Source organism: Parasteatoda tepidariorum, chromosome 9 (assembly GCF_043381705.1).
Source record: "Parasteatoda tepidariorum isolate YZ-2023 chromosome 9, CAS_Ptep_4.0, whole genome shotgun sequence".
Taxonomy (NCBI): Eukaryota; Metazoa; Arthropoda; class Arachnida; order Araneae; family Theridiidae; genus Parasteatoda; species Parasteatoda tepidariorum.
The window spans coordinates 39,964,223-39,991,404 of NC_092212.1; the positions used below are offsets into that span (position 1 = coordinate 39,964,223).

The 27,182-nt window shown below is 28.7% G+C and overlaps 1 protein-coding gene across 1 annotated transcript; it reads right to left on the minus strand.

Moving 5' to 3' along the window:
• Nucleotides 1–108: 108 nt before the first annotated feature.
• On the minus strand, nt 109–26,869 carry LOC107454359 (proteasomal ATPase-associated factor 1). The gene is made up of 11 exons (XM_043052591.2): nt 26,686–26,869; nt 22,564–22,604; nt 20,772–20,875; nt 20,122–20,211; nt 13,797–13,829; nt 10,166–10,316; nt 7,668–7,856; nt 6,172–6,263; nt 3,803–3,915; nt 3,634–3,716; nt 109–356 (listed from the first exon to the last, which is right to left on the minus strand). Exons 1-11 carry the CDS (start codon nt 26,760–26,762, stop codon nt 199–201), a joined length of 1,131 nt encoding a protein of 376 aa, XP_042908525.1. The 5' UTR covers nt 26,763–26,869; the 3' UTR covers nt 109–198.
• Nucleotides 26,870–27,182: the final 313 nt, after the last annotated feature.

The window sequence follows — 27,182 nt, forward strand, 5'->3', positions numbered from 1 at the left end:
TCACATACATCATAAAAAATAAAATTTATATTGTAATTATCAAATTGTTCTGAAAAGAAACACATATAGAAATGATAACTTATTGCCCTGCTATTATCAAAAACAAGGTTTCCATCAACAACACATTTTTATTGCTTAAATAGAAGTATTTATATGAGGAAAAGTTTACAATGAACAGTATATTTACACAAATAAAGGTCAAAAACGAACTTCATATTTTCGGATTATACCATCTCTAGATCCAGTAAAAATAGAATTACCATTATATGCCATGCAATAAACTGGATCAAAACCAGGTCCTGTAAGCTGTACACATTGATCCTTGTCAAAAGCAGTGAAAATACATGAACCATCAGCTATAAAAAAAATTTACAGCTTTTATATTATAATTTACGTAGTTGTTAAGTCAACTAAATTTACAACTGAAATAAAAGTTTGTATTTTAACTTTGTCTTAATATTAAATGTTTTAATCATTTACTAGTTTATTTTAATTATGATGGTCTAAATATGTTAATGAATTAGGAACAGTAATACATATCAATGGACAAACTTCATTAGCTTAAAAATTTTAACTTTTTGGAACATAACCTATTAATTTATGAAGCCAATGACGTTATTCAATTGACAAGTAACACGTCAAGTCAGCAAGGAAGCCTCTGCAATATCATCGTTCCCTGTCCTGCTCAATTCCCAGATTTGTTACTGAACTAGCACATCTAGGACCACTTGGTAAATCAAGTTGGACAGCCTCCGAATTAAGTCTACTTAGAGGTATTTTTACAGCAACTATGGAACAAGATACCGCAGGACATCATAAACGGCTTGAATGCCTTAGTGTCTGACCATATTATATTGCATCTTGTGCTAGAGGTGGAAGGAGACATTAAATGTTAATTCCATGTAAAAAAAAATAGTTTATTTAATAGGGAATTTTTGACCCATGATCTGAGGATATTTAACATCAGCACTATGCTCAATGCCAACCAGCAGAAAAATTTGTATTGACCAAATATTACCAGGATTCGAATCCACATCTCCTCATTGGCGCTCTATCCCCTAAGCCACAGCGACACTTATTAATTAACGTATTTGAGGTCACTATTTTTAACTACTTACTTTGTAAAACTCGGAGCATTAGAATAAAAGTTATTTAGGATAATATCTTTTTTTTATTTTGCACATTAAAAATCTCTTTTAGAAATGGGTTATTTAGACAATTTCCTAAATATTAAAAATGACTTCTTGAACTTGGTGCCTTAATTTATTCTAAAATTAAAAAGAAGAAGAAAAATAGGCAATCAATAATTTTTGTAAACTCAATGGCCACCGAGAAAACTTTTAAGTCTTTGCACGGAAACAGACTGCTAGAAAAGTTTTAACAGATATTTGTATCACAGAAAAGATACTGAAAATGAGTACATTAACATTTAATTAGATACAAGAAAATCAATAAAGGATTTCAAAACAGACAATGATGGATCTATCAGAATTATTAATAGCTCTCAGCTTCAATCATTAAAATAATAAAGAATCAGAGAAAAGAATATGTTAATCAAAATACTTGAACAAAATTAAATAACACATTGTATCATCTCAAAGTTTGAAAACTCAAATCATCAATAAATACCAAGGTGAAAGAAGAAGAAAAAAAGACTGAAATCAGAAATATAGGAATAAATATAACTTGTGATGCCATACAAAAACTACTAACTTAAAGAAAATCAATTAAAATTCTTTGCTTAAAAAAGGCATATGATAGCTACCTTTAAAGGCCTGGTTTCTTAGGAAACGTCGGCGTCAGCTTGAAACGAACGTTTACATCTGATTGGTCAATTTATGAGTTTGACAGCATATGTCATTGAACGCTCAGCTTGAACAACAACTGCAGTTAGATTACAATGTGACGTTATAATGTGTTTCTTCTTGGACAAAGTTATTATTTGTTCTCTAAAGTACTGGTCGATAATCACAAAATCAATACAAATTCAAAATAAATATTTGTTTACGTTATTAACGCATGCGTAATGCGAGATAATGTCTGTGTTGGGCCAACTGCTCACGCTGAGCTAACAAAACGGTATTTTTATGGCGTCAAAATTATATCAACTTAACGCTGATGCCCAGTTAAGATGCTTCTCCTAAGAAACCAGGCCTTGAGCTTACAAACCAGTATTTTGTTGGCGTCAGGGTAACGTCAACTTAACGCTGACGCCCAGATAAGGCGCTTGTCCTAAGAAACCAGGCCTTAAGAGATAACTCTTATTGAACAATAAGAAATAGTTCAATAACATCCTGCACACAAGTATTGTGGTAATTACAATCTTATATAGAGATATTATTTTGATAAGTAAGTATAACATAAAATCATAATGGTCTGATACCATTTTCCATTGTTAATTAGGACAATGAAGCGCCCAGATAAGGCGCTTGTCCTAAGAAACCAGGCCTTAAGAGATAACTCTTATTGAACAATAAGAAATAGTTCAATAACATCCTGCACACAAGTATTGTGGTAATTACAATCTTATATAGAGATATTAATTTGATAAGTAAGTATAACATAAAATCATAATGGTCTGATACCATTTTCCATTGTTAATTAGGACAATGAAGCGCCCAGATAAGGCGCTTGTCCTAAGAAACCAGGCCTTAAGAGATAACTCTTATTGAACAATAAGAAATAGTTCAATAACATCCTGCACACAAGTATTGTGGTAATTACAATCTTATATAGAGATATTAATTTGATAAGTAAGTATAACATAAAATCATAATGGTCTGATACCATTTTCCATTGTTAATTAGGACAATGAAGCGCCCAGATANTTCATGGTGTTGCATTTTCTACAAACAGCAGTTTAAAATCATAATGGTCTGATACCATTTTCCATTGTTGCCGGCACATTTTTATTGGCCGTAAAATCAAGCGGTAGGATCCAGTTTTCCTCCATTCATTTCCATATTGTTTAGGTTGTCATCAGCATAAAATTAACAAAAGTTGTAAAGGTATTGAATATTTTGATATCCTTAATTTAAAGTTATTAAGTACTGCTATTATTAGCGAAAATTTTAAATTATGGTTGAGAACTCATCAAATTTGTTTGAACAATATAATGTATCAAGAATATAAATGTTATTTAAAAAAAATGATAATTAAAAAAATCACTTCTTTTCACCAAGAGATATAAATGTTTATAATACTAATAGATAGTAATATTTGGATGTGGGAAGTAGAGGCGTAAGAGCGTAAGTAAACAGAATTCCTTTTAATACATTGATGTTAAGTGAATATTTTTAACTTTAGTAGAAAAGCTGTTTTCTGCCAAGAAAAAACAATTATTGCGAAGCAATCATTGGGGTTGGTGAGTGGTAGCGAACAGGGGGCTTTGCCCCCTAGTACTTATATAAAAAAAATGACAAAGCTGACAAAAAAAAGTGTACTAAATAAAACTTGCAGTTTGCAAAGTTTGTGTACAGAAACTAAAATAAGGAGGGATGAAAGAATGTTTACTTGGTACTAGTCAAGATAGTTGGATCACTTTCTACCAGAATTATTCTGCATTTATCCATTGACAAAAATTATTCTATTAGAAGATCAGATCAACCAGTGAATAGAATTGATAGAACTTACCTCTTCCGCAAAATATTCCATTTTTGACATGGATTATGCATAGCACAGGAGAAGTTGATTCCTCCCAAATAGTAACTGGTAACCTTAAAAAAATTGAATTTAATTATCTTTTGTTATTTATACCAAATATTTGCATTTCTAAAAAAAATATCCTTAAAGTTCACTCTACCTAGCTCGTAAATCAAAGAGACATATTTTTCCATCTTGAGTTCCAAATACAACTGAAGTGGAGGATATAAAACAGCAACAATTTACAGCTGAACTACTTTGATGTTGAAATACCTGAAAGTAATTTTTTAAAACAATATTCAGAAATATAAAAATGCTGCATATTTTTATCTCTTTAAGTCGAAAAAATCATTATATCTAAAATTATAAGAATGAAAAAAGGTTGTAAATTGTAATTATGATTCTCAACCTTTTTTCATTCATTCAAGGCATAAAAATGTAAATGCGCCAACTAAAATTAATTTAAAACCAGTGTATTTAAAAAAAAGATTTTTTTTTAATTATTCGATTGATTTCAAGTATTAAATACTTTTGAATGCTTAATTAATGCAAATATTTAAGTTTTTGTATAATTGTAACAAAACTTATTGATACACAGAAAAGATAGCTGTAGCAGAACAAACAAAATTGATCCACTGTTTTCTTTATTTCTGCAGTAGTTAAAAGATTTTACAAATATTGCACAAAGAATTAAAATATTTATTAATTAGTAATAGATAACATTAAAAACATTTGGCATAATTATTATCATTAGTAGCTTTAAAGCTCTAAAATTAATGCTACACTATTTCAATACATATGCAAGAAAAAAAATCACAAGACTATGGCACGAGTGTAAGAATTGAATGTAAGTTTTAATGGCGCAAGGTCCAGAGAGGACAAGCTGCGTGGCACGAGTGTAAGATAAAATCAATTTTTTATGCAGATTTTAAGACATTGAATATGATTTTTTAGGCCAAATAAACAGTTCCGATGTTATGCACAAAGAAATGGATTCAAAACAGAAAGGAAAAGGTTAAAACTAAAGTTATGTAGGCATCATGTACTTCTGTACCCAATGGCTCATGTACTTCTTGTTTTTTCTTTCTTTTGTAGTTTTTTTTTTAATCTGTTTGATTTAATTTAGATAATTAAGAATGTTTTTTCAATGAAAATTTCTTCAATTACTTTGCAATTCAGATAATTTCTACAAATGTTCATGTTTACATCATGCAAAACATATTTTTCAATATCATTAAAAATTGCATTGGCTGTTGTGAAAAAAAAAATCAAACTAATGTAAAAAAATATAAGTTTAAAAACATAAAAGACATAAGTTTTAGACTTTTGTCTAAAAACAATTACTACAAAAATAAAGATATTTTTTTTAAATGATAAGCAAAAAGTAGCATCCATTGTCGGTTTTGAACTGGTGATTATTGAATGAAAGAACATGTCTTACCTATTTCTACATTATGATAGCTGCATTTTTTTTCTCTTTGTAATACACAGGGTATCAGCTACATTTTAAATTTTCAAATTCATGACTTTTCCATGACTAATTCCAAGAAATTTTCATGACTTAACGAAGTTATTATTTTCTCCAACAAAAACACAACAATAAATTTAAAAAAGCATAATGACATTAATTGAAATAATAGGTATAAACAAAACTGTTATACTCTGCATCTTCATGTTAATAGATTTTAAATTTAAAAAAATACGAGTAAAGAAAGAGTTGAAGCAATAAAATAGCTGGAAAAAAATCCAAAAGCTAATAATTATTTATTTTTTCTGCAAAATTATATTCTAAAGATATTTTTTTTCGTTCATCGGAAAGAAAAGAAATACTCCTGATCTTTCCTTTCCGAATAAAAAAAAATTGGCCAATAACTGGCTTGCTTCAGCTAGAATTTTAAATTTATGAAATAAATAAATAATTATAATAATTCTGAAATCACAGAAGTTTAAAAGATAATTTGCTCTAGAAAGGTTTTTCTTTCATTTTTTGAAAGAACACCATAATTTTAAAGAACTTAATAAAAACATTTTATATTGTAATAAAATATGACTATGAGTGGGGATTTCATTACAAAATCAGAACACCAAAAAATTGGTATTCCATTTTAAAAATAAAATTTTTCGGTGATGAATTTCCACGATTTTGTTAAAAATATAGTTAAAATCGTGACATTTCATGACAAATTTTGCTCAATATCGAAACTTATGACTTTCCAGGTGCACGGATACCCTGAATACAGCATAAAGCTTTTTTTGGAAATAATTTAGGAACCGTTCATAATACATTCATTTTGACATCCCTTTAATACCAATAAACGTTTGTTTGTTTTTTTTAAATATAAAATACAGAGTGTTTCTCTTTGTATCTTTTGATTTTTATATAAATGAGATATTTATTGCAAGATAAGCTTGCAGTTGATAGAAGAATTTAATTATTAAAACTTCATTTAATTGATATTAAGGATTTTTATTTTTTGATTTAATAAACAATTACTTTAAATAATTGTGTCATTTGTGTGAATAATTTACCTGTTTATGACTTTGCAGACCAACCCCTTTTAAAAGACCATTTTCACATCCAAGTAACAAAAGCTTTCCTTCAGTAGCAACTTCTCTTTCATCTACGCTAAATAAAATATATTCAAAATAAAACTGCAGTGGAATGCTACACTGTTTAGTATAATGCGGTGCACTAAAGTCATTGGACAAAAGAAATACAGTTCATCGTAGAGAAATTGATGAGAAAATTTTGCTATATGTATTTAAAATTTATTATAAAGTAAATATTTTATCAATAATTTAAAATTTTACTCAGAATTTTTAGTTTAGTGAAAATCTTTTATTAAAATAATAGCAAACTACGAGACAATTCATATTATTTTTTAAAGAATTAATGAACTATTGACAACATCAAAAAAACATGTTTTTAAAAATAAAATAAAAAAACAGATTAAGATTTGTTGTAAGGAATAGTTAAACTTGAAGATCTAAGTAAAAAATTCACATTTTAAAATAAACACTTTTTTTTAAGTTTAAAAGAACAAAAACAGCACAATAACAAGAACAGATTGATGCTGAAAATGTTGGAGTGTATTAAGAAACATAACATTGAAAAAAGCTTCAGTACATCACAGATGTAATACAGTTGATTAAAAAAGAATTAATAAGCAAATTTAGTAAAATTTTTGTTAGCAAAATAATTACATCAATAGTAAAAAATTTTTTTAACTTCATTCATAATTATTAGTTTATTCAATTGCAATGAAAGAAAGTGTTATGAAACTTAATGTTTAAACTAAGGTTTAAGGCTTAATTAAATTAAACATGTTTTTGAAAACTCATGTTCCAAAATTAAGAATTGGAACATGATTTGATTTTTTAAAAATTTCTTTTAAAATTTTATCAGCTGAAACCATGAAGCAAAAACTGTCTTTCTGGAACAAAGTAATAATAGATGTACTTTTTTTTTCGATTATAAAACATAATTTAAAAGAAAACCAAGCATCTTTTAAGTACTTTGTAAGCACTCAAAAAAATATTTTTAGTCACTTTACGAAAAAAAAAAAAATTTCATAGTTAGTAGTGCAGTAATAAAAAAAAAATTTTTTTCGATCATTACAAGTTTTACCCATAATATAAACATAAAACCAATAAAATTCAAAGTCATTTTCAAAAACTTAACATAATCATTATAAAATAACTAGTTTCTGATAAATATTGCAGAGAAAATTATGAAAATCATGAATTTTTTGTAATTTAGAACGACAATTTGTCACAGCAAAGAAAAAAATCTCTTTTTAAAAGATAGAAAATTAAGCTCTTTTTACAAGCCCTAAATAATAGAAGCACTTTTTAAAAATGCTACGCACCCTGTTATTTAAATCAACAGAAATGATTTATTAATTAAACAAGTGTCATCTTAACATAATATATTTTAACTTCTTAGACAAAATACAATATTGAATTAAATAATTTAATTATAAAAAAATATTAATGAAAACGGGAATAGCAACAAATTAACTCACTTGGAGGATGGTCTGAAGTGCCAACATCAATGTCAACTGGAGCAACTGAACAACAATTTATGTTACCATTACCCTCAGAAACAATATGCAAACAAGACGACTTTCCGCAATCCCATAAACGAGCTGTGCCATCTTTGGATACAGAGACAACATTTCTTCCTTTTTCTACAATCGATGTACCGGTGATTGCTGAAAAATTAAAATACGAATTCATCAAGAAAGACATTTTCACTCTATTTTTTATCTAAATTTCCCTGACTCTTCCAGGTAGGAATGCAAGAATTTACCACTCCCCTGAAGCCGGAGTGGTAAATTTCACCGTGCTCCAGGGCTTTTTTAGTTTCTTAACAGTCTTGTAAGTTTTTCAGGCTTAAAATCAAAGATTTTTGTACTTTTACTTTGTGGATGATTCTACAAATACAGACAATTTGTGTTTGGCTGATATGTTTTATTTAATTTTGTTTTAAATTGGGCTATGCAGTATTTATTTTTATTCTGAAATTTAATAATTATGACATACTAATAATTCTTAAATTCATTTTTATAATTAAAATACAATGTTCTTTTAAAATAAAATAATCAAGTTCATTTATAATATAGCAAAATTGTTGGAGCTTTAGTAAAGCTGGGGCCGTAGCTTATCTAGGAGAGGAGCTGAGTATCAAAAATATTTCATCTGTAGGGCCTGAATTCAGGTTTTCCAGAAAAGGTTTTACCAATTTCCTGATTATAACTATACAGATGCTATACAGAAATATTTCATCAGAAAAATATTTTTTTTATCAATAAACCTTACAACTGCCTTTTTGATAGAAAATATGTCAAATATTACATATTGTAAAGAATAAATTTTCACAAAGTGAAAATTTAATTAGTACATTTCATAATACATAAATATATAAATTATAGGTAATAGCAATGTTTAGAATGAAAACCAGAAAAAAATTGGAGCTAATCTTTAAAAACATAGTATTATTGCATAGTAAATATAGTTATTTAAGAATAGTTACAATTTAATAGACAAAATTTAAGAAAAACTTGAAATAAAGAATTATTAGGTAAGGAGGTTTTCACAAAGGAGAAATTAATATTCTTATTTAATAAACCTAAAAAAAATTTTATGTTGCAGCAGAATTCGTACAAGAAATAATTATTTTTTCTTCTTCTAATATATAATTATTTTTTCTTTGAAATTTATTGCATTGCAATTTCTAACTTCAGAAACAATTAAAAACTTGAGTGCTAATTTATTAACATATTTTCACCAATTGTATTATAAAAATTTATCACTTTAAAGAACTAATTTAATTATTCATTTTCAAAATAATTTCTGACTATGCCAAAAACGTCATAAAACAGTTGAAAATAATAAAAACAAAATACAAGTAACAACAAATTAATTTAATTATGTGTTGAATGTTAAAAAATATTTCTCGTGTGTTATAAAAATTCTTAAAATATATGATTTATAACTTATTAAAATTTTTATAGCTAAAATAAAATTTAATTTCTTTACCAGTTGTCGAATTGATATTTTTAAATTAAATTTTGGCAATAACTTTTTGTTACAATGGTGAATAAATTAAAATATTTTTAAATATTTAATTAAGTTGCGCTCGTCCTGAAAAAGCAAACAAACATTTACACAGCTGCCGTAAACAAAACAAAAAAATCCTACTATTCTTTTTTGAATCCTACTATGTTACTAATATCAAACTAAAGAAAAAAAAACTCACCAATATACATTACAAGATAATGAACAAAAATGATAATAATAAGGAAGAGTTTCGAGCTTAGTTAGCTTTCTATAAGATTCAATTGCTTAAAAAAAAAATCAAATTTGAATATTTTTTATTTTTTAAATTATTTGTTACAATCATATTCATAAAAAAAGCAAATATATGATTGTAGAATACAAACATGATTTTAGTTAGTATTTGAATGGATGCAGTTTAAAAATTAGATTCTAAAAATGCCTAATAAGCAAATATTATAGCAATAGTAAATTTTATTAATGTTTTACAATTGCTAAAAATAAACGTACAACAATTTATCTCTCTTAATTTAAAGGCATTTCGATCTTAGCAAAATGTTAACAAAATGAAAACATGCACAAGCCCTTTTTAGTCTTTTAACCGCGCCATCACATCCAGAAAGTTAATATAGCCAGAAATGACCGATTCCTTGGCCATGTTCATGGTAGAGTTTTAAGCATCATCTGGAATCAGACATTTCCAAATTCACTTTCTAGATAGAATTCTTATCCCTATCCCAGAAAGCTAATAGTACTGCTCTAAATCAATGATTGTTCAAGTCAGGGAATCATTCCCTGTTCCTTCCCCCAAAAAGTCATGGGGTTATTCCCAGGATTTGAACAGGGTCAGAGAACTAACTTCTTTTTCCCAAACTCGAATTCTCTGCTAATTCCAGGTTTCCCTGACTTCGTATTTATAACTGTATAATAAAAGTCAATTCAGAAATCAAGCATAAAAATTTACCAGCAGTGTGTCCTTTCAGTGTGACAGGACAATCTCCTGTGTCTGCAGCCCATATTTTGATCTGCATATCTGCTCCAGCAGATAAAATCACTATACCAGACGGGAAGAATCGGCAAGAATAGATGTCCCATATGTGTCCCTCTAAATTTCTCTAAAAAAGACATTTAGATTATTGTCACATAACTGGATTTCTAGCCTTATAGAAATTAATTTTGCATTTTAGATCAATAGATATAAGAAAATAACAAAATAATTTTTTAAAAATTGTGTTAACAAGTGCGAAATTTTATAAAGAAAATATTTTTTAGGCACAAGAAGGATTCGCAATCTTAAAACTATATTTCCAAGATTTTATGGGCTTCCCAAGGCTCTTTTTTTTCCAATTTTTAAAATGCTATATTCAAATCAAGACATCATAAATTTTAAATTGAATAATAAATTTTCTAAACCTACATTAAGTTATACAGTTCAGATAGGCAACAGAAAAGTTTAAAAAAAAAAAAAACGATGCATAAAAAGTTAAATAAAAGAGAAACAGCATAAGAATTTCTGAAAAATACTGTAATATTAACTGAATTTTTTTTATTAAACACAAATCTTTAATTTAGCAAAATTTCGTTCTTTTAACAATTTTGTTATTAAAAATGCAACAAGGAAATAAAGATGGTTTCAGTAAATTCAAAACTGCAAACAACATTTTAACATTAAAACATGTAACAAAGCATTAAAACTCAAAAAAAATAAATAAATAAAAATCTATAAGCTCAAATTTTGAATGTTTAGTCTACTTCAAATAACTTTAAAATAGTGCAATTACTAACAGCTTAGTTCTAGACTGACAGCTTAACTTTTGATTAGACGAGACCTGATTTAAATAAGATTACATAAAATAATATTTTAAAGCACCATTTGCATACATATTAAAATGTTTCTGAGTAACTTTACAAATTTTTTTTCAATAAAAATGTTAATATTTCTTTATTACTTATACAGTAAAATGGGCAAAATTTACAAAAAATATTTAAAATTTTTAATTAAAGATAATTAGAGTGCCCATAGGCCAAAAGTAGTCCTCAAAGCCTTTTAACTTGGCCTCTAATCTACCTTGATTATTTCATATAATATTGATAAAAATATGTAGCAGAAAAGTCTTGTTATTATTGCTTTATACAAGTTACTTATTTTATTTAGCCGTTTTCAAGAGTATCAAATTGCAACAATTTCATTTTGTAAGTGTTATATAAAGCAATTGGTTCAGTGTTATACAAGTTACTTATTTTATTTAGCCTTTTTTTAAGAGTATCAAATTGTAACGATTTCATTTTGTAAGTGTTATATAAAGTAATTGGTTCAGTGTTTGCAGTTAAATTTTTTCTCACAAATTTATATAAAATAAATTTGGAAAAAAAAAGGTAATTTTCAAAATCAAAGAAACAAGTAATTTCAAAAAATTTATAATAACCGTCAGATAAATTTGATACTTTTTTAGTAACAATAACAATTTTATTTTCTGAACATATTAAAGTATAACTTTTGAGGTAAATGGAAACTTTCATGTTTCTCTTCTCTAATACAAATTTTTGATGATAATTAGCTTAGAAATCTTGTAACTATATTTAAATTTATTTTGAATAAATATTTCCATTTGTTTATTTTGATTAAAAATTTAGTTACACATGTGTAAGTTATTATGAACAGAATCTAAACAGATCCTGCATTTTTACAATTGCAACTTTGCATGTTGCACAATGTATTTTCCAGTTTTTATAGCACATTAGCTAAAAATGATTGGGCATCTTTGTTATTAGGTACACCATTTTTTGCTGTTATTAATCATAGTTTTTTCAGAAAACTATGAAGAAGATATTTTCTCATAATTTTGTGACGTCCAGTATTTCATATAAAAGTTTAAATACATTTAAAAAATAATAATTTAGATTTTTTATTGGTCATTTTTAGCAGCTATAAAATGTATACAAATATAAAAAATAGTAAGTGTGTGGGGCGAATTGTTATCAACAATGTCAACTCTCATCTATGAAAAGGTACCCCACCATAGAATCTAGTTAACATGTCTTATACACTGAGTGGCCAAAATATTATGACCACCTCAGAGTTTAATGCAAATGAGTTATTGCGTCACAGCGTTGCTGCTAGAGTTCAAGATAACCATAATAGGGGAATGCTGGACAAGTGAGTCATCAGTTATACTGTGTTGCTTGCTCAGATATGGGAAAGAAAAGTGATTTAACTGAATTTCAATGTGGAATGATTGTGGGTGCGAGATGTGTCGGAACGAGCATCAGCAAAACGGCTGCACTTGTGAAGTGTTCTAGAGCAGCAGTTGTTAATGTGTACAAAGAATGGACAATCCAGCAAAAAACCGGATCTCAACGGCAGACTTGTGGTCATCACAGGGTACTGAATGTTCATTCAGAGAGAAGGCTGGCCAGGGTTGTGCAGCACAGTGCGACAAATTGCAAGTGATCTTAATCAAGGAACAACTGTGAACGTACTGTTCGACGCACATTGCGACGTATAGGGTATGGAAGCAGACGACTGAAGGGGTGGTCATAATAATTTGGCCACTCAGTGTATACTAGTGAATTGGAATTATATTGTTGTAGAGGTAGAAACGCTACAGTATACCCTCACCAGAATTATATCTGTGATAGAATTCGATGAATGGATACCACTAGTTGATTCATTGCTGTTTTTGTGCGAAGCCGGGAGAGCTGTATTAAGATCACCATACTTATGCTGATCGTGAGAGCTGTATTAAAGTTGTGGTCGCTCCTGTGTTGCCTTTAGCAGTCGAGTATATGCCGGCCAACGTTGTGTTTAATCGAGACTGAGTAGCAACGGCAGGAGAAGGTGGATAATGTCGTGGTCACAAGTCAACTGTTCAATGTGGACCATCCATCGAAGTGGGCGTTACTGCCAAGGTAGTCGTGTTTGTATCGAAATAGGAGTTTCGGTCAAGGTAGGCATGTTTACATCACGTCCGGGTCACCAATGTGGGGAGTGAGTTGTTACAGACAATGTGAACCTTCATCTATGAAAAGGTACCCCACCATAGAATCGAGTTTTACATGTCTTATATACTAGTGGATTGGAATTATATTTTTGTATTGGTAGAAACGCTACAAGTGCAGTGTTTTCACTACAGCGCGAGAACCTCGCATATTTTTTTCTTTTCTCGCATAAAAAAATGATTACTGCGAGAAATTCGAGCATTCTACAATTCAATTTCAAAATTCGCGAATTTCTCGCATTTTGGAAAAAGCTTCGAATTACGCCCTTTAGAATAAAATCTGTTTCACTTTTCTTCCTGGATCTTTCATTATTTTTAACATCTGCCCCGTTATCTAGCTTCCCTAATTACCAGTATTGTTCAGAACCTTTTCGAACAACAGAACACAACCACGGAACCCCTTTCAAAACACATTTCTCTGCAACCACGTGTTTACCGTAGGTAAGGTTTCTTCATGTAAGACGTTCAAATTTTTTATGTGCTAATGTAATGTAATGTAAGATGGACAAATGCCTTGTAAAGGCAAAATCTTCTATGATGATGCACCAAAAATATTCAATGCTTTAAAAAATAGAAGACGTTAAAAATGTATTANACACCAAGTTCCTCAGTAACATCAATACCTAGAACCTGTTAAATAGTGAAACAAATTATTATATATGGTGCATAGCGTTTTTAAAAAGTGCTTAAAGGTGCTTTTTTTCAATTTTGGTTTTTAAAAATCCTTAAAGGGGCTTTATCATTGACTGTTTTTAAAAAGCGCTTGAATTTTCCTTTTCGAAAATTATATTTTTTTCTTCAACATGTCGATTTTCGCCGCATGTTATGCAAAAGCGTGCTTTTCACATTGCTCTATGCAACGTTTTCACAATTCATTGAACCACAACAGTGTTTTCACTACAGCGCGAGAATTTCTAATATTTTTTTTTACTTTCTCGCAATAAAAAATGATTAACGTGAGAAGTTTGCGCACTCTATCAATGAATTTCAAAATGCGCGAATTTTGGAAAAAATTTCGTCTTTTGCCATTTATAATAAAATTTGTTTCACTTTCCTTCCTTGATCTTTCATTATTTTGAACATTGGACCTTGTTATCTAGTTTTTGAGAAAGGGTGAGAAATTCTCACCCATTTTTTTTCCATGATGAAAACACTGAAGTGCAATATAAAACTTACATTTTACATACTGAAAGTTTAAACAATGAACTTTTAAGGCAAACATATAAAAATATATTAAGCGTTAGTGCACTCACATGTGCACTCAGAACCGGTGCAAACAGCAGAATACCACCCCCTCGAACCACGGAACCTCTTTCAGAACACATTTCTCTGCAACCGTAGATAAGGTTTCCTCATGTAAAATGTTTACATTTTTTGTGCATGAATGTAAGATGGACAAATACCTTGTTAAGGTGACATCTTCTACTCCGTAACGGACAAATGAAAATGAAACAAATGTCGGTAGAAATGGTCAAAATTAAACAAATACGGACATTTTTCAGCCAAATAAGTGTAATAGCTGATGAAAAAAGTAGATATAGAACATTTTCCATATGATGATGTAGCAAAAATATTCAATTAGAAGATGTTAAAAATGTATTATAATTAAAGAAATAATTTTTTTCGAAGTCTATTCGTGTTTTTTTAATTTTTAGAAATCTCACTTAACTTTGTTAAATCTCACCCTGTTTTTGAGAAAGAGTGAGAAATTCCAGGGGTGATTGTGAGCCCAAGTCAAAATTCCGGAAAATTGAGTTAAAAATTTTTTAAAAAAAAGACAGTTTAAATTCAAAAATTAGAAAAAAATTTAAACAAGGATTTTTTTCCTTTTTCTCAATATTTCTTAGTTTACTTAAAATATATTTAAAATTTTACACATACCTATACCATTTACACATATCTATGATGACCTGGAGAAGTAATTAAAATTTGCAAATATGTCTTTCTTTCTTGAGTTTATGATTATAACTATTTACTGATAAAAAATTAATGTTAATCGTGAATATAAGCTTATAAAGTATCTCTCTGGCTCTCCCTTACAAACAAATAAAATAAACTGTGTTTTTAAGTTCCACCTTTGAAAACTTGATTTCCGGAAACTTCTGTGACCCATGATTTTTTTAAACATCTGGACCTTCGATCTCCGGAAACTTCCGGATCACTGTTAGCGAAAATTCCGGAAATCCGGATTTTTTCCAGAGCACAATCAGCCCTGAAATTTTCTCCCATTTTTTTCTGTAATGAAAACACTGCACAATATATTTTGTTGTACCGTCGGTCCATAGCGTATGAAAGCGCCAATCATTTTACATGCTGGATGAAATATTTGCGAGTTCACGTGTGCGTCTACTGAGCTGGGTTCGGTGAGATTATTGCACTCTCATGTTCAACTCTGCTGCATTTTTCAAGATATTCTCAATTTCAGGCTTCACTTTTCACCCTCTGATATCGAATTGAAAAATCTCTTGAGCATTTTAAATGGCTAATATAATCAAGAAAATAGATCTTTGTCAGAAACTAGTTATCTTATCATAATCATGTAAAGTCTTTGAAAATTATTTTGCATTTTGTTTATGTATATAATGCTTAAAAATCTTTGTTGAGTGCTTAAAAAGTACTTATTTTTTGTTGAAAGATTTGGCTACGCACCCTTTTATAGATAAAATAGTTTTAAGAAATTTAATTTATAACACCAATGAATATAAGAGGTGTACTAAAATGTATTAATACTTAAGCAAAAAAACCTTTCGAACAATTTTATCCAGCACTTTTCTAATTAAACTAATATAACAATAAATAAAGCTTTCTTAAACTAATTAATAGTATCAAATTTCTACAACTAATGTTATTGAATACAGAGCTGAGATTTCTTTTAAAAAAAACGTATTTGATCCAGGAAACTAAAAATGGCTAATAATATGATTGATTAAATACACATATGAAAATTTTTAGTTTTATTTCATAAATTATACTAAATTAATAATTTTATGATCATGTAAAAATAAAAGTCATATTAAAAGCATCTATTTAGAAATACCTTTAGCATATGATCTTAAATTTATTTTGAGTTTTCATCGTAAAAGTATTTGATTATTGATTATGAAAATTGGTATGCAATTAATTGATAACTGCAAAAACAATATTTGATTATTACTTACCATTATAATTAGTATGTAATCCATTAATTTAGCTGTATTTAATAAATTTGATAATGATACTTTAACAGTTCTTAATTATGAAATTAGGTACAAATATACACCTTTATATGCAACATCAAAATTAACTACATGCGTTATAATTTTTAAAGAAATTCATTAAATAAATTTTTCTTTTCAAATGCTGCTTTTTAGTTTTTAACTATTGATTTGATTTACTTATTAAACTATGCATTAAATGACTTTTATGTATTTATATTGTTTTAAAGTGTCTACTTGAGACAAATACAACTAAGTTTTATCATCATATGGAGCTGTACAACGAGTTTGCAGAACTTTTTATGCTTAAATATGACATTTACACATAATGGATGGGCCACATAAATTAATGTTGTTCAATTGTCTGTTCTTAAGACTGGTCACATAGATTTACATTTTCCCACTCTCACATTCTAAGATAGGCCACATAAAATTAGGTTTTTGCATGAATTTTTTTTTTTTTTTGTATGCTGTATTAGTTTTTCATTTTATGCACAGAATGTTATTTCTCTTGGTACACATTAATTATACAGTACAGAACCCGTTATATGGAAATCAGTAAACCGGAAAACCAAAAAACCGGAACGAAATTCGATAAATTTTCCTGCCATTTTTTTTTTAAAAAAAATGCTTTTTTCCTCATAAGACTTTGGGATTTTTCTTTCTTTCTTGAAAGATGTTTACCTTACCATCATTTTGGAAACAATCATTAGTGTCATATATTTTTTTTTTAGTTCGGTTTAACAATAAAAAAAACGCCTTTTTGCAGCGATTCAAACCGGAAAAATCAGTTATCCGGAATAGCGATGGTCCCGATCGTTCCGGATAATCGGTTCCCTACTGTAGTACTAATAGGATTTTTAAGATTTAGTAAATTTTTTTAACTCAACTGTGATTCTGCACATAGAGGAATGTAGTTTTTTTTCCACCCATATAGAAGAAGAGCCTCTAATTTATTTTTATGTTAAATCACCAACCTATCAAGAATTAGATAGGAAAAAAATGGCTCTTCATAACACAGTTTTCAGATTGGAGAAGGGGAAAATGAAACATTTGTGTCAACATTTGGAAGCAGTAAAAATAAAAATGTAAAGGAAATACATATATTTGTAAAAAATAAAAAACCTTAAAAATGTTTTTGTAATGCTCTAGAAAATGCTTTTAGTAACCCAAAAAATGTCCAATAATCAAGAAGGGCTGAGCAGATTTGACCTGCCCATTCTTTAAATGTTAAAAATGAATGCATTTGTAAGTTATTCAAAAGACGGTCATTTTAAAAGTTAATAAAATAGAACAAGTGGCTTTACATTTGTTAGCTCCTTTTGTAATAAAAGTTATTCAAGAGAATATAAACTGAATATGGATCAAACCTAGAAATTGAAGCGAAAAAGAAATTTAATGCAGTGAGACAAATACATTAAAATTAGGAAAATGCACTTTTAAATAAAAAGGCTTCAAAAAGAAAAATCATTTATTTTATTTATTAATGAGGAAGATCAGTTAGAATGAAAATTTTGGTACAAATTTGTCTAAAGAATTCAACTGTTAAAATGTTTAGCCTCAAAATTTTACTTTTCCACAAAAGAAACAACAGTATTGAAAAATGTATAACTTACTAATTACCTTTAATCAAATTGAATAATTTTAAAAATGAGAAATGAGCTTAAAGAACAAACAAATATGATGAAATCTTTGGAATATAAAGTGTGAACAACCATTACCTGAGAACTAAGTGATAAAAAAAAATTTATAAAAAAACTTCCTGAGTTAATTTTCAGCAAATCGTGAGATTTTAAAGAAGCAAAGGTATATATATGTATACAATACAAAGTACCATACACAGACTCCTGTTTTCTGGAAGCATCCATTTAAATTAACAGGCTCTTTTCTAAAAATAAAAATTTTAATGTTTGCTTTATGTTTTAAAAATTTGGGCATTGTGCGCAAGAAATATATTTTTCCAGACAATAGGTCTTCAAGTTATCGACTTATCAGGTAAAATCAATTTTATGGACTTGCCGAAGTTCCTGTGATTCTAAATATGAAAGTTTCTACTGTATATATATATATATTTAGAATATTTATATTCTTATGAACAATATTTGATGAATTCTTATAAAAACCAAGATTTTGTTCAAGAAGAACATTTCCAAGAGGAAGACAAATAATGTAATTTATAACCTGAATCATACAAAACAATTTAAAAATAGATTTTATTGTTTTAGAAGAATGCTTTGAAATTCCCCACAGGAAGTTTGAATTTTTTTTTTAAATTCTGAGTTTAAAAAAATTTGTAAAAAGAAGTTTTCATTTTAAGAACAAAATTCATATTTAAAAGAAAAATATTTCACATAACCATGAAATTGTAGTTTCAAATTGAGTAAGACTAATGAAAAATTAACAATGAAAAGTTAATTATTGAAGAATAACAAAAATTGACAAAAAAGGAAATTGAAAATTAACAAAGTCAATTTAACCATTTAATGACTAATGACTGCATATGGGACTTATAGACTTTTATTATTTAAAGAAATATTTGTTTGTATAAACTATGTACCTTTAGATTAAATGTGGCAGAAAATTTATAATTAAGCAGATTACTCAAAGTAATGCACCTAAAATTTGTAAAAAATGTATATAATAAATTTAACAAATTAGACCTCAAAGTTTTGAAATGTTCAAGTGCAAAACACCCAATATGAAGAAAAAAATACATATACAGTGTAACGTCCCATATCCGGACGTCCCTTTTCCGGAAGGGTCAATTTCCAGGACACTTTTTAACAATCAAAATAAACAAACATTTCTTCATCTTCCCCACTCTTTAAAAAAAAAAAAGTATTTTGACAGGTTTTTTCCTTTCTTAGCTTCTAGTGATCTATGCATTAAACCCATAAATCAACAGAAAAGAGAACAGAAGATCTACCAAGACCGTACCGTTAGTAACGCTCCTCCTCTGGAATGCAGGAAAAGGGGGGGGGAGATTTGTTTTCAAAAGAGCACAATTGAGTCCCCTCCCCCCTTCTTTCCTGTGCAGCTGGCTAGTAAAAGAGGCATTTCCTGGAACCTTTTTGATAAAGTGTTAGGGAAAGAAGTACTGTGAAAAAGGGTAAACACAGCAAACGTTAAAGTGGAGGGGGAATCCCCTTTAGTCACACAAGAAAAAATAAAGAGAACCCAATCAGCATGCCACGCCTTTATGCTTGATTGATAGCCAATGACAGGAGAGAAAATAAGAACTTGTCACTTCCCCCCCTTCAACTTGAATGACAAGTAAGAAGGAAATGAATTTTGCTTCTTCACCTACCCACCTTAATGAATGAATGACGGGAATTTCCCCTTCTTGCTTGAAACGTTCTAGTTCAAAATGGCGGAGAGAGCAATTAATATTTTCATAACTGTAAATTTTTTTAGTTTCCTATATTTATTTTTATAATAGCAATAATTATTTTTTTTTAAATATTTTGTTTTTGATTGATTAGATATCATTCTAATACTAAAACATTATTGCCCGAAAAATAATGTTATTTAATTTCTGCTTCTTAGATTCAGATCATTTTAATCTCTGTTTACCTTGGGGGTCTATTATACGGAAAAATCGATTATCCGGACTTCGGAAAGTCCCGCCGATTCCGGATACGCGACTTTCCACTGTATATATATAAATAAAATAAAAAACTAATGAATGTTGGTTAAATAGCAGAAACTTAAATGTAAAAATAGCTTACACTTTTTTTATGTATTCTTGAAAAGGCTTTAGTTGGAGCAAAGAATTCACATTTAGTATTTGGATCATCATGTAATATAACTATTGATTTCTGGAAAATGTGAAAAAATTAGTAATATGCAAAACATTAATTGATTTTAAAAATGATACTCATTCTCTAAATGATGCAGTTTATAAATTAGCATAAATTCTTAGTTAAATGTTATCGCATTTAATATTTAGAGCTATTTGGAATAAAACAATTTAAATACATAAAAAATTAGGATGCAATTATTTGGAATCATATATTTTACATGGTTGAATATTTATGCTTTTCACAATATATAATTCATTTGTCTACAATTGTTTTTAAGCAAATTTAATCTTCTGATGAAAAATTATATTAATGCGATAACATAACAAATGCATAATATATATAATATAATAAATACAATATAATAATAATAAGATAAATATATGTTTAAGAACTAATCCAGATAGCTATCTTATTACTCAGTGCATTAGTCCTGGCTGTCCAAAAAAAAAATTTATTTACTTTTAAAAAAAGAAATCTAGTTAAAGAAACATTTAAAAAATAATAGCTATGGACAGTTTTAAACAGACTAAACTTTTATTAAAAAATTTACAAAGGACAAAACAAAAACATTTTACCAGAGAAATATTTTCAACTTTAAATCCATCAGATGCTTCTAGTGTAATTTCATTGTTCAAAGACTTAGAGGATATCAATTTCCCATGTTTGCTCCTGGCACTACCTAAAAATTATAAGTATAATACACTACTTTATATCACACCCCATATTAATAAAATATACCATTTCTCATTAAAGTGAGAGTCCCTTAAATTTATTGCATTAGCCACTGCAATCCCCAGACCGCAATCTGATTAGGTATGAGGAAATATTCTGATATTTAGATCTATAATGATCCAATATTGGAAAGTTCTATTTCAAATACTACGAGTGGTTTATCGACATCTTGTACCAATAAAAATCACTTAACACTGCGTCCCTGTGGCAGAATTTTTTGAGGCTTTCTGCAACAAACCTCTCTAGCACTAATATTTTTCTGCAAGATACATTTAATAATAACTAATATACATGTTATTAATTCAAAGTTACAGAAACATATTTACAAAGAAAATTCTATTTAGATGTAATAAAATTGTACATATTTTTTTTAAAATGAATATGTAATATTTTTTAAATTCTAATATAGGCTATATTCTCATATTTTTTGAGAGAAAAAACACACTAATTATTTCTTTTTTCGCATTTCGTAAATCATCATCACATAAAAAAAATTATAATTAATCTTCCCCTCTGATGCATGAAAAAGGTATCTCTTGAGTATAATTGTGCAGGCAAAAAAATCTTTCAAACATTTCTGTAGAAAAAATTTTTTTTGCTACACTATTCTTTATTTTTCATTCTTCTCAAATAAGAAACGAAAAATTGAGAACATTTCTTTCCCCTCCGATGCGCGAAAAAGGCATCTTTTAAATATAATTTTAGAGAAAAAAATTTAGAAAATTTTTGCAGAAAAGAAAACCAAAATTTTTTACTTTCCAAAGGGAAATTCTTTCTGCTAGAACTGTGTAACGTTCAGCGACAATTTCGACGTTCTTCTGCCATGCGGCACCGTGATAAAGGTGAGGGATTTCGAAATAAACTATTGAGAAGATTGCCTCGACCTGATAATGACTAACACTCAGAAAAATGATATTTGAATTCTTTCAAACAGCATAAACTCTATCCAACAAATGGCCAGTTGGGCAATGCGTGAGGGACAAGATCAGAACTAATATTATTAAAATGAGTGAAACGCCTATTTTTACCCCATCGAATCCATTTGTAGAGGATTCCGTCACATAGTAGTATCAGGGCTAATGAGATTGCATATTCCCTAGTCAAAGAAGGTGCATGTGATTCCACGATGTCCTCTAATCCTCTAACTTTCACAAAGCTTTTCTCCAAAACACGATACCAACGACACCTGGCTTGTTCCTCCTGTATATCACTGATACAGAAGTTACTGCATGGGAGGCTCTTTAAGCCCTGATTGCAACAGATTAAGACAGACCATCTCATCCGTGGCCACACTAGAACTATAAGGTATTGCAAAAGGACTGAGTTAAGTGCTTTGAGACACGCGTAAATGCTTTCACACACAAGTGTCATTCTTAACTGCTTAGAACTCTCGTTTCAAGACCTTATGGATCAACCTTTGATTGTCCTTGATTTTCTTAGGATAAACTTCATTATGGACTTGATTTATCTTTACTGATCGCTTGGGATAAGAAACAAAACTTTTGAAAAGTTGGTCATAATAAAACTACCAAGTACATCAGTAATAGAACCAGTATTAAAGTCCCCACAATAAATTCTAAATGGATAGAAATATGAATTTAAAAAAATTTAAAAAAATATTTTAAATAAACATACCATATTCTTTACATGATACCCATGCAGTGCCATCTTTTTCCCTAAAAGATAAATAAGCCATATTTAACATAATAAATGAAAAAATTTCGAATTTTAAACCAATTTAATTTTTTGTATACTATAAAAATAAATTACACATTAATTTTAAACCTAGAACATTAACTAGAAATAAGTAATACACTTCTTTTTTAACAATTCAACAGAACCTTAATTCATTAAAAACAATTATATATACTTTAATCAGAAAATTGTGGTTCAAGAAATAATTCAATTTCTTAAAAAACACTTTTTTAGATTTGTGATGAAAACATATATTATATTATATATCACATTATTATATCAGCAAAAGTAGTGCTTTTTAATATATTTTATTAATATAACATAAGCAAAATATATCAATACAATAATATGAGGAGCATCAGAAAAAGATAAACTGATTCAAAAACAAAACAGTCTCAAGCAAAATTCACTAAAAATTCAAGAAAAATAGAAAATGGAATACAAAAAGGAACATATTACACCACTACCCTCAATTTACACTTAATTTTATATTTTGTACAGTTTTCTTTTTCTCACATTACTGTATTGATACATTTTGCTTTGGCTATATCAATATAATATAAGAAAGCACTATTTTTGTGGATACAATCGTGTAAGCTAATGGCAAGATTATATCTTTTAGTTGTTTCTCTATTTTTTAATTTTTTTTGCAAAAATAATTTATTTTTTTTACATTTATTATTTTTCCTTTCTTGTTTTCTTTGTAATTTTATCTTTCATATATATATGCATATATATGATAGGGATAACATTAAAACTAAATATAAACAAAAAGCTATAAAGCACAGATATTATCATTATGTTACTGAGAAAGATTAAATGAATCTTGAGACATATAACAACCTTGAAAGTACAATATTTTCTTGGTTTTTTTAAAAAAAAGATGGCTAGGACACTACTTCTAAAATTGGTCGATAAACTAAATATTCAATGAAAGTATCCACATAAGTAAAAAAGTTCCAACCATGTAATGTAAATGAATAGCGAGGCACTTGACCAGTTACAGTAAATTTCATCACGGATTAGTAAATTTCGTTAGAAATTAGAACAGCTATAAAAATTACAGATATCCTCACTAGAAATTATAATTAATAATCTTAATAAAACAACTCTCTGTTCCAATATATAAAACATATTATATTCAATATTGACAACCATTTAAATGAATATCATGTCATTATATGCCAGAGTTAATTTTCTAGTCCATATGCTATTTCATTTTCTTAAATTTTTAAAAAAAAATTATTTAATTTAAAGTTTATGCCCTGTTAACTGATGCTATTCAAATAACTAATATAAATAGATATTTAAAATTGCAAAGTAATATTGATATTTTATAAATAAAACTTTTTGAAGTTAAACAACTTGAAAACTATTTGACCAATTTCGTTCATATTTTTTCACTTAAAATGTTAAAATTCATATACCTTAAAATAGATTTTTTTCGACTATTATTAAATATAATGAAATCGTTATTTTACATAAAATTATCTACAGATGAATGAATTTTATAATTGCATCTAAAAAAAATTTTATTAATTTGAATAGTGAAATACACAAATGAGAAAATTTACATTAATTTATCCAAATTTTTTTTCTGCTGTCCAAACAAGACTATTTTTCAAATTGCAGCCCCCTCCCCCATATTTTGAGGGTCAAAACTCCTAACCCATCGGGGGGAAATAAGACATTCATATGGAGAAAATACATTTTTGTGTCTGATTTTGAAATTTAAAAGCTTATCTACACATATAATACAGCATATTTAAAGTTAGGCGCTCAAGCCATTAAAATAAGAATCCTTTTTCTCTACATACTGTACAGTTACCGATGCTCATAAATGGTTCTGAAATGAATGATGACAAGAAATGGGTCACATACAGCAACACTGGCCGAAAACGATCGTTGTCAAAGCGCAGTGAAGCAGCTGAAATGGTTGTCCAACGGTCAGGAAAATTTTGCTGAGCATTTGGGGGGACTGGAAAGGAATCTATTATGAGTTGCTTCAATATGGTCAGATGCTAAATTTGGATCAAAACAACAGGACCAATTGCAGCTACAGATTGATCAGAAACAGCCAGGATTGGAAACAGGAGAAGTGTTGTGTTCCATCAAACAAAACCAGGACACACATACCAATAGTACCTCGCCAGAAACACCGGGAAGTAGGTTGGGAAGTTTTGATGCATCCACCATATAGTCAGAACCTAGCACCAAGCAATTACTGTTTCTCTTGCCTTGCAAAACTTCTTTAATGATCAGAAATTGGTATCAAGATAAGATTGTGAAAATAAAATACTAGAGTTTTTTGCCAATATGGATCAAAACCACCATGAAAGAGGCAATGTGAAGCTACCTATAAAATGGCAACAAATTATAGCACGAAACAGGGAAAATTTGAGCAAAATTTGTAATTCAAAACATGATAAACTAAGACTAGAAGTTCACATAAAAATAATTTATTTCTTTTTCCCTAACCTAATATGCACAAACGGCGCTTGCAAAAAACATTTTAACATTGTGGAAAAATTTTTAGTATTACTCATTACAAACATAGCCAAGTATAAGGTAAAACAATGCAACTCACTAATTAGTTTCATATCATCAAAAAACTGCTAAATTGAAAAAAAATATGTGTTGGTAGGAGTACTAATGAATATAGGATTTTATAAAAATTAGAACACTTTCAAAAAACTCATTATTTCTCAAACAAATTTAGTCAGAATTAAATGGTGAGAAATGGGTTAAAACTACAAGAGTCAATAAATTGCATGAATAAAGTTTGTTAATTAAAATTTTAATTTTGAAGGAAGTTTCTAATTTTTTCTATCTCTGTGACAGACTAAATTTTTTATCAAAACAAGAAGAAAAAAATTAGAAAAGTGAAATCCAATTTATTATTAAGAAAATTTTTTATTTATGCTTAAAATAATTCATGTAATACAAAGAGATTTCCACAACAGCATTATATATGCTATGAAGCTGTTACAGGACAGTTAAATAAAGGATAATCTATCTTGATAGATAATATAAAGATATGTCTTGTGAAAAATGGGACCATATAAAACAACAGTAAATACTTAACAAAATTTATGGTGGGGATATTTCTGTATTATGATCTATCTTGCCAGCTACAATCGCCAAACTTGGATTTTAAACTTAAAAAAACATGTAAAGGTTTATGGCATGCGCTATACCCTTTGAATCGGTGGGGAGATTTCCATACTGTGATCTGCGGCAGAATAATCGGCAAGTCTTGACAACTTCCGGGCAGCGGCTTGTAAGAAACTTTAAAAAATATCACAAAAAGGGACCAAGTTAAAAGGTATAACTCGTAACTACAAACATCTACATGTTTTCTCTTTTTAAATTGCAAGTTTAAAATCTATTTGGCACCTTGGCGATTGTAGTTGGCTTGACAGATCACGATACGGAAATAATCCTCGAATTGGTCCTTTCTGTAATGTTTAGTTATTTTGCGGGCCACCAATCGGATGTCACCAAGTCTTAGCAATTATTTCTGCTGTTTCAGATACGGAAATCTTACCATTATAATAATTTAATTAATACAGAGTAATTCTCAGATACACAATAAGATCCATTTACACTATAATAAACCGTATTTCAGAAGTGTATTGTTTATTTCTCTTGTGAGTTCTAATTCTTCGTGTTTTAGCGAACACATTATCTCACTCTCTTGCCCAAGGAATTCTTCCAGTTTTTTAAATGTCATTGTTTTAGCAGCTTGAAATAATAACCTACTGTTTTCAAATGGATTATTTTTATACGCTATATAAAGCATTTCGCAGTACGATATAATACTCCGTTGTTCTTCAAGTTGTCGTGACAGCAAGGCGAATTCTTTTGATATAAAAATATCCATGTCTTTCTCTTGCACTACATGCTCCTTAGCATCGTTTGCATTCATGTTTAGGTCAAATTCAATTCTCAAACTACTAGTAATGTAATATAGTAAACATTTGCCCTGCTACATATGATTAGAACACTTTTTAAAAAAATAGTATCATACCACAGGGCTTCTAATATACTATAATATAATACCTTAAAGCTTCATCCCAGTCACATTGCAGAGATAATAAAGATTTTTTAATAACAGTCGGAGTAACAGAAGAATCCATAATGAATTGTTTACATAAAAATATCTAGATGTCTTTACATAAAAATATCTAGTCTTTGATGCCGACTTTTCTTTACATTCGAGGAGTTTTCAGTATTGATTGATTGATTATTATAAGAAACGTCTGTGGTTGCTTACTTCAGTTAAGCACAAGATTCAGCAGATAGTATTCATTCACTAGGTAGCGCTGCAAGCTCCTTACCACTTATATTTCCGGGCTGTATGTCAACCTTTACAACTACAGAATGTGGAGAGTGATTTTGAGCGAGCTGATTGGATTTCACGGTAACACCTTCTGTGACGTATGGCTGTTTTATTCCGCTATACTTGTTCTAATAAGGATAGAGCGATTTTGTTATAAAACTGTTTTTTCCAACTTGAAATGTCAGTTTTTTCGCCTGAGTAACTTCTTTTTTGATTT